At 42.0% G+C, this 9,792-nt stretch overlaps 1 protein-coding gene across 1 annotated transcript in view; it reads left to right on the forward strand.

Annotated features, from left to right (window-relative positions):
* The window catches only part of LOC145416700 (adhesion molecule nephrin-like), a 221,091-nt gene that overhangs the window by 192,551 nt on the left and 18,748 nt on the right, over positions 1-9,792 (forward strand). The window contains exon 12 of the mRNA XM_080285636.1: positions 4,272-4,459. Within this exon, the coding sequence (XP_080141762.1) occupies positions 4,272-4,459 (188 nt within the window). The remainder of the gene's footprint in view (positions 1-4,271; positions 4,460-9,792) is intronic.

Consider the following 9,792-nt stretch of genomic DNA (forward strand, 5'->3'; position numbering starts at 1 on the left):
AGTGACATGACAAAGCAACAAACATGTACAGTGAGCAACAGAAGTCTTGTCGCGGTTTTGTCCGAAGATTAAATGTAACTCGTAAAACATTATGAACCGTCCGTATGACATACGGCGGAATGTACCAGATGCTTAGCCCGGTAGCTTATGTTTTCACCAAATTTCACGACACGATTATTGTTGCTTACCGTACATGAGCTTACGTGACGATGTGGTAGCACTGACATGACCTATTTGCTGACATGACTTTAAGCAACAGAACATAACCTGACAACACCAACATAGCATGGCATGACAGCACTGATGTGACATGATATGACAGTGCTGACATCGCATGACAGCACATGACATAGCATGAGATCTCTGACGTGATATAATATGATTTAACATAGGACTGAAGTAACATTACTGACATAACAGCTGTACATGAAATTTGGCTAAGTTGTGTAGCAGGGAATTTGCAACCGTTGCTTGCTTTATTTTCGGAGGACAATGCGCCACAGCCAGGGTGCAAGGATGAAGATTCAGCCACGGATGAAGAGATTCCATTTTGAAAACCATAGGTCAAAGCTGAAGGTCACAGAGCAAGATCAGCTGAACAGATATGTGAGTTAGAGTAAGCCTGGGTGGATTAAAGATCAGACAAGAATAAAGTAGTTCGATTTTAAGACCAGCAGAGTGAAGGTCAAGGTCACAAGACAGGTTTTGCTTGGCGCTTAGATCAGTTGTAGGGCGCGGTTGTTTAACTCTTGGATGGTCCTTTATTATTTATTATCATTATTTAATTTATTTATTTATTGATACATACTGTTCATTTATTCACTTACCTTGCTTTCAGGGAGATGAATATAGAGTTCTTAGCCTTTTTGTTTCTCGGTTTTAGTGTTGGAGACTGTGTTACTGGTTAGCACATTTAGCTCGCAACTGGAGGAACCTGAGTTCAATTTTCGGGTCAGTGAGACTCTTGCACTAAGTCTGTTTCTTCTTTCACCCACCAGCAGAGTTGACAATCTTGATATGAAACAGCTTATTCTTGGTTGTATTCTTGAGGAAAACTAGGACTTACCCAATAATGATTGAAATAGCCCTCGTTCACTTGACAGGGTTAATTATGTCTTCTGCTTTGCTTCCTCCTCCTCCTCCCCCTCCTCCTTCTTCTTCTCCTCCTCCTCCTCCTCCTCCTTCTTCTTCTTCTTCTCCTCCTCCTCCTCTTTCTTCTTCTTCTTCTTCTTCATCTTCTTCTTTGCCTCTTTCTTGTTCTTGTTCTTGTTCTTCTTCCTCTTCATCATCTTCTTCTTCTTCTTATCCTCTGCTTCTTCTTCTTCTTATCCTCTGCTTCTTCTTCTTCTTCTTCTTCTTCTTCTTCTTCTTCTTCATCATCTTCTTCTTCTTCTTCTTCTTCTTCATCTTCTTCTTCTTCTTCTTCTCCTCTGCTTCTTCTTCTATTGCAGCATCATTTACTATTCTCGTAATGTTGTCAGTGTCTTAACTCTCACTGCCTCCTACTGCTTACCATTCTTTCTCCAACACAGTCACACCTCTTACTTATCACCAGCATTTTCTATAGTCAATCTGTTTTCATCAGACTGAACTGAGCCACTCCCACACTTTACATACTCATCAGTGGCTAAATGGCATTGGATGCTTTGGTTTTGATGTAGGAATGAGTCTCCCTGGTTACTGGTCAAGTTCATCCTCCAGCCTGGCTATACTTTATCTCTAATTATTGAGCTGAAAGACGTTAGAGATCTTTGTATGGTTCCAACAAACACACAGTACGATTCATTCTTAATTAAATAAAATCATCTTGTGTTAGCTGGACTAGATAACTAAAGGTGTCTCGACTATGAAAGGGGTAATGGTACCACTACTAACATTTTGAGGCACCTTTGAATCACTTGAAAGCAACAACTGAATCATAATTATTTTCTAGACTCAGCTAGATGAGAATACTAGAATTGTACCGACCATAAGAAGGTTAAGGCCATGATGGAAGTAAGGTGGAAATAGTTCCTTTATCTCGTTGCTGAATGTGCCTTTTAAGTTGGCATACAAACTAGTCACTCCTGACCTTACACGTGATCCATTAAAGAGTATCAAAATTTGGGAGCTTGCATACAACTTCCCCTACAATCCAAGGACGTCCTTTTGAGTTGCTCTTGCTCTTATAATTTTATTTACCTTAGAAGGGCCCTCTTGTAGTGAGAGTAAATGATGTATGTATCTAATTTCAGCTATTCGATGACTCTCACCTAACCTGAGTATAATCAATGTGTACTCGGAGGTAGGAAGAACTGGCTAATAACAATGTCGCTGGATTGAGGGAATTATACATTATTGATGCGTGCTTAAGAGAACAACACGTATGTCTATTGTCATCCTCTGCTTTCAGCCTTCATCTTTTCTATCCATTTTAAGTTCGTACGGGCGTTTCTCGTCACCTTAAGCAGGCTTTCTACCATCTCTTCGTTACTGCTTTATCTGTATCTGGTTCCCTGATATTTTCTTGTTTGCTAATATTGCAGTTGATATCGATGTACAAGAGATAAGCAGTTCAAAAAAGAATAATTCATAATATTAACCAAAATAAATAGCTAAGGAAGAGGGGGTACAAGGCCCCTAAAGCTGAAGAGAATATGTGCGGGAAAGCCTAGCGATACCACACTAATGAGTGAAATTCTGTTGGCATTGCTTAAAGCCCCAGTCACACTGCAAACTTGAAAATCGCGAAACAAGTCCCCGACCACGGAGGTCTCCGAGCAGTTGTGCCACCGATCGGCTACCGGTGGTCATCCAGTGACCGTCCAGTGGGCGACTGAACAGCGACCATGGCCAGGTACACACAGATCAAGACACTGACAGGTGGCCGGCCGGTCGTCGGCAGGCTGCCAACAAACGGTGGCCGGTCCACGTCCTGTTGCAGTTTAGACCGCGACCACTAGACCGACACCAGCCGTGGATTGGCCAGTGGCTGGTCTCGGTCCAGCCCACCACCTGTCGCTTGACCAATCGCCGGCCAGATGGCAGCTGGACTTCAACCACCACCTCAGACAGGAGGCTTGTGGACGGCGGCCGCTGTAGTCCAGTCGTCGCCTTGACGGAGTGAAGACGGCCACTGCATAGAGTGGGCGGTGACCAGCCTCCATCTGGATGGCAACCACCATTTAAAAATCAGGTGTCGCCGACCAGTCGCAGTCCATAAGCCAGCCAGATGCAGTCCAGCCGCCCGGTTCCGTGCCACGACATCGGTGGTCACAGGGAAGTTTTTCGTGCAGCACGAAAATCTCGCAATGATTGTTTGGTCGCCATGGTGGCCTGCGGCTAGACCAAGACATATGAACACCGGTCATAAACCTTACCAAAACCACCCACGACTTGCAGGTCGTGGGTGGTTTGCGATAAGTCGTACCTGGAGTGTGACTGGGGCCTAAGCGCGCATCCACACGTGTGCTGGAACAAGTGCTGGCAACATGTAAGCAAGACAGTAACGAACACGCTGCAAACACGTTGGAAACAGCAGTGTCCAGATCATGTTGGCACCATCATGATGAAGTCTCAGCTGCCTGGTATGGACACACTTAGCCTATCCCATCGTCTCTGCTACCAGTGTTCGGAGCTGCACTGAAACATGTTTGCATACATCTGTCCATATACTGCTGCACACATGTACCTGAACATGTTGCCAGCCGTGTTGCCAACAGATGTTGGAGAGTACGTGTGGACGCAACCTAAAGAGAGAAAAGCTGTGACAGACTGTTTTGTGATGCTGTAACCCCTTGTTGTCCTTCTGCCATCAGAAAAAGGAATTTACTGAACTATGTTCAGTAGATGATAAGGATATCATGGTGAAGAGTGTTTACAACAATTATCCATATCGGCTTATCATAGTCTGAGCAATGATTTTATAACGCCAGAAAAAAAAAAAAAGAACAAGTCGTTACGAAGCACAAAATTTGGTTTCAACAGTACCTTTAATTATACCCACCTCATGCTCTAATGGATTTTTTTTTTCTTTTTCTTCCTTTCTTTTTTTTTTCTTCTTCTTTTTTTTTTTTTTTTAACACTTGCAGAATTGTTACTAAGTTCAGGTGAATAATGATTGCAGCAACAGCCCTCGAGCCCAAACTCTTATCCATGTCTCATACAGAGCCGAATCCAGCAGACTGTTTGTCACTTTGGCGATCGGAATGCAAGAACGGCTAACATGTTAACTGTTTCTTGCCCAGTGTGATGCCTCCTTATGCCTTATTTTACTTCTCTTACTCACGCAGGTGGGCGTGGAACAGCTCCTCAGAAGTGGTGGACATTCCCTCCAGCAAATTCCGTGTGGTGGGCAAGGGTAGGAGCCAGGCTACCTACACCCCACGCACACACCTCGACTACGGCTCACTCCTCTGCTGGGCCAACAATCAAGTGGGCAGACAAAGCCACCCTTGTGTATATCACGTCGTGCATGCAGGTTGGTTGATTAACCATTCGTGGCTTTGTAATACATCTTTTCTTTATTATTCATTTGGCATATTGCAGCTTAACATTGTGTTGTATGTTATTATCTGTCTGTTATTTAAAATCAGCATAGACTGCATACAAATATAAAGAGGATATTCGGGTGCAATGTGTTAAATATCGACCAAAAGAAGATGTGTTAAGGCCCCGTCACACGATCAGTGGGCAAATGTGGTGACCATGCATGGTGTCGAAGAGCATGGTTCAGCTGGAGTTTTGTGTCATTGACTAACCTGCTCGAGGAAGGATGGTGCTTCAGTTCCGCACGTCTACAGGATCATTTTCGCTGCATTCTCCACTCCTATGCTGAATCACCACACCTGCCCACTGTTCGTGTGACGGGGCCTTTAGAGTGTCTCCAAAGTCACACTACTACACCTTGTTTCTTCTGTTCGACTTCATATTTCCCATTGTTCCTGCATATATTTTGTTCTTATGCTGGGGAGAGCGCTCTTCTAGAGAATGGGGGAAGAAATTATGGGCGCATTTGCATTAGATCAGATGGTTGATGAGGGTAGTAAGTGGTAGGATTTTGTGCACCTGAATAAAAAAGTGAAAAGTAACTTGACTGTGGGAATTGTAGCACATCCGCATTATCTTAAGTGGCCAAACATTCACATTTTAACTCTGTAGTCTTCTGTACCTATCGTCTTGCACAAAGAATTGAGTAGAGAAGGGGGCACTTCTCCGGTGACAGAAAGTGGTGTTTCTCGTCCCTACGGATCAGTTTCTCTCAGGACCCGTAAAGTACACCTTGTTCATGTATTATAAAACTATCCACCCATTTCAGACGTGTAATCCGGCTGCAACAATACATACACACATACATGCATACGTACACTACGCAAATTTCCAGCACTATACAGGACTCTTCATTCAACTTGCACAAAAACTAGCCGAAGTTACATTTCACTATAATATTATACAGAAAGCACCAGTTCAGCCATACATACTTTCCAACCAGACCGCATAATACTGCAGTCATTTTTAGCAATTCATCATACGATTATCTTTTTTTTTCGGTAGGACGCGTTCACCTCGTTAGACTGTTGTAGCCATTACCTATCTTTACATCTTTCAACTCTCACTTTTTTCACTTCATTCTCACCACTTAAACTTCCTCCATCTAATGTCATTTAAAGATTTGTCGGAGCTGTAGACTGAAGCGGTTGGAGTTTTGCTGTTCATTCGCCTGAATCATCAGCTTGCCAACGACAAAAACATAAAAACTTACAACAAAATAGGCAGTAGCAACAACATTAATAATGGCATCAACAGTAGTAACATGTTCATCATTAACATCAACAATAATATCAGTTACAGTAAAAAGAACATGAACAACATTAAATGCAACTACACTCATTGATTTGCATAATTTGTCTCCTTCACGAAGATTATTCAGTATCTGATTTCCTGCAGCCTTACATCTTATTACATCCAGGCGTTCAGCCAAATTATTGGTCTGCACTTGAATTCCCATCCTTATTACTGGCTCTTCTTGGTTTAATTTCATTCTTTTCCTGGCAGCATGTTTAGACATTTGGATATGAAAAGTTCATAAATCTGGCCTGCACATGTTATTTTACATTTAGGGGATAGTTCAGATCATTATTACGGTGTTTTTGTCTTACTGGATAGAGGGCGACACACACACACACACACACACACACACACACACACACACACACACACACACACACACACACACACACACACGCAAGCGCGCGCGAGAGCGCTTAGGCTGAAAACCCGTTCAGTCCAATGACATAATTTTATATTTTTCGCCATACCATTAGATAGTTTTACTCAGTCTAGAAATAAATCTCGCACTGAATGTGTCTAGCTCATCATACTCGAAAAAGTCTCTCGAAAGCCGAATAGCATCGAATGTCCATACCAAGAATGAAATGTGTTTCTTAGAATGAAAGTTGCCTGTCTGACACTCCTGCCACAACCAAAAGTATCTTAAATTATTAAGACGGGATATGATACCTCCTTTTACCGTAACTTGGCGTGAGTTGTTACATTAGATTAACACTAACATACAGTATGATGCTAGCCACGAAGAAGTGAAATATGGTAAGCTGTATTTTTTTTTTTTTTTCTGACAAGGAGCTGCAAAAGAATGGACATATGAGCCAAGTTACACTAAAAGCAGTTTAATACAAAACGGCGTATAGGCAACAGCAAGTCGTATTCTTTAACATAGGTGGAGCTGTGGTACCTTCATGGAATCAATTTCTCGAGTAAGAAGCATGAGGCTCAGTATTGTCTGCCTTTGATACGGCGAGCAGTGCTGCCAACCAAAGTGCTCCAGAATTCCCTGAATCCTCGAGCAAAAATTCCCTAGAATTCCCCATCTCATAATAATGTATCTTATGGTAGGAAAGAAAACATTAAACTGGATGGAAAGATACTTTTTTTTTTTTTACAAACAAGAGTGTGTACAAGCTATTTGCATTACTTTATACATATTCATGTGCACACTGCACAAATATAACATAAATAAAAACACTTTGGATGGAGACTGTCTGTGGAAGTGTCGATGAGTGGGGAGTACACTGGTGGTGACTTACTGCTGAGGGCGACTGGGTGACGGTTACTGTACTGCAGGTGTAGCCGCCTACTGCGTAGCGAAGGGACAGTGGGACATGGACGGCTAGCATATGTTTACTCTCTGGGTCTGACCTGTTCGGTTCAGGTTCACATCCACACAGTATCACGATATTCACACATTGCAGACTGAATTTCTTCCGATCTGGTAAATAAAGTGTCAACTCTTTCTCTTATAAGCACATTTTGTATTCAGCATTGTTGATTTTTTTTTTTTTTTTGTCGATAAATTGCATTATTTACGCAATAAATTCTTAACGCCCAAATTTCCCCAAATTGAGAGACATTTTCCCCATTTCCCCATTCGGACCATCGATTCCCTAAATCTGGGGATATTTCCCCAAGGTTGGCAGCACTGACGGCGAGATCGAAATGAGGACTAGTGCTGTGCCACACTTCCTTGCTCGGGCTGGATATCGGAAGGAGATTGGGGAAGAGTGAGTGTTGGTTCTATGAGTCTGAGTAGCTGTGTGACCAATAAATCTGGGTCACAATATGTTTTAATGGTGTAGACGGATGCGTGGTTGAGTCGGAGCCGTAGGGTTATCCTAAGTCTACTAATACCAAGTCGGATCACTTCCTTCTAAAACAGCTCCAAGCTCGCGCAGGGGGCGAAGCATCGGAGTGACGTCGACTGGTTCTGACATGAAACCAGGTTGCCAGGTCATGCCATAAATGGCATTTTTTGCCAGAAATCTCGTGTTTCCCGAAAAACTGCCCTTTTTTTTTTCTATGGTAATTGCCAGAGATATCCAAATTTATCTTGGACGAATTAAAAATTAACACTTAAAAATTTTCCACTGCCATTGTTTACGTTTTTTAGATAATATACTGTAGGTAAGTACTCACAACTGAGACAGAGCGGCGACTCTTGGTGGAGCGTGTGACACGTCTGGCTGTACTGTAGACGTAAGGCTCAGCATGTTATCGCGTCCAGCTGCTTGCCCGCTCACTCAGTGGCGGTGCCTCAGCCTCTCTCTGAGCAGTAAGACACAAGAATTTGTCAGATTCAGTCACCGTCTCTCGGTTACTTGAGACTCTGAGCTGCAGTAAAACATGTGAAATGTATACTTAATTTTCAGTTCTAATTTCATTTTTGTAAATTTCAAAAAGACTGCCATTTTCTTTTATTTTCTTGAATAAAGTATACCAAATATGTGGTTAACTTTCGGTTTTCTATTATAATTTTGTAACTGCCATAAAGACTGCCATTTTTCAAAACTAGTTTGCCAGAAAATGCCATAATCACACTCAAAGATGCCACATGAGTACTGCAACACCTGGCAACTCTGTATGAAACCCCAGTGGGCCCAGGGCTCTCACTTTTTAAGGAAATTTCCTCAGATAGGGAAATTTGGAGCCATCTGAGGAAAAGTTTAAGGAAATGACATTTCTGAGGAAATTCTGAGGAAAGTGAGAACAAAATGGGTGGAAAATATGAGGAAATTATACATTTGTCTAAGGAAATTGAAAACATAAAAAATGTGATGCTTAAGAACTCGAATTAAGCTTATCACAACTGCACAATGCAAGCAGAACTAATGTTCAAATGTTCCGCTGTTGGGAGTTGTGACTATGACTGACATCTGGTGGCGCAACTAGTAACTACCATATAAACAAACAACTGTCCGCACATGTGTTCCCTTTCATTGAATCTCTTGCCTGTTAAGCCTTGATTGTTGTGATCTGAATCTAACAGGTAGCCAACCAGGTGAGCCTAGTAAGCAATTAGTCTGCTTGAAAGAGTTATTGAGTCGGCACTGGGGTAAGTAGAAAATTTTAAAGATGAAGAGTAGGCCTAGCCTAGGAAATTTGTAAATGGAGCAACCGATCAATTACAGTCAGCCAGAGTGTATTATATCATTGTACTTAAAGCATGATATTTCTATTGGTTTTTGAATTTCCAAATTACCGGCAAGCTTGCGGGTTTGTGATGTTAGTAGGAAATATGGCTCAGTTCATTAAAATAGGAAAAAATAAATTAGGCCTAGGCTGTTACACTCACTTGCAAGTACCTGTCAATCAGATTTATCTTGGTATACTGGCCACAGACACAATACAAAACTCTGTTTTATGCAAGGACCTTCAAAGAGTAAAGGAGTTCAAAATAAGCTGTCGGGCATTTCTTCTAGAATTCATTGACCAAATAAGAACCCGGTTTGACACAAGAGCCTTTAAAATCCTATCATTTCTGGAACCGAAGAATGCTCTAAATCTGAAGCCCAACAGTCTGAGGGAGGTGTTTCAAGCTTTTCCATATCTGTCTGATATATGTGACAAGGAGAGTGCAGATCTTGAATGGAGAAAACTGGCTATAGAGGAACTTTTCAGTGAAGTACAAGATGTGTCAGAGTTTTGGAAGCAACAGTTTTCTTTAAAAGATGTCGATGGTAGTCCAAAGTACCCAGATCTATGCAAAGTAGTTGGTTGTGTCCTTGCTGTTCCTCACTCAAATGCAGCTGTTGAGCGTGCGTTCAGTCAGGTTAGTCTCATAAAGACTGCCATGAGAAACTCACTGAAATCTGCCAGCCTTGTCAGTCTGCTTCATGTTAAAAATGGATTACATACAGCTGGAATTTCAGCCCATCAATTAAAAATGGATGAAAATCTTAAAGCAGCTCTTTCAAATGTTGACCATGATGCTACTGATGCTGAATGCCAAGACATTCTTAG

This window comes from Coenobita brevimanus, chromosome 107 (genome assembly GCF_032717465.1).
Source record: "Coenobita brevimanus isolate Jiangsu-jjx chromosome 107, ASM3271746v2, whole genome shotgun sequence".
NCBI classification, from domain to species: domain Eukaryota; kingdom Metazoa; phylum Arthropoda; class Malacostraca; order Decapoda; family Coenobitidae; genus Coenobita; species Coenobita brevimanus.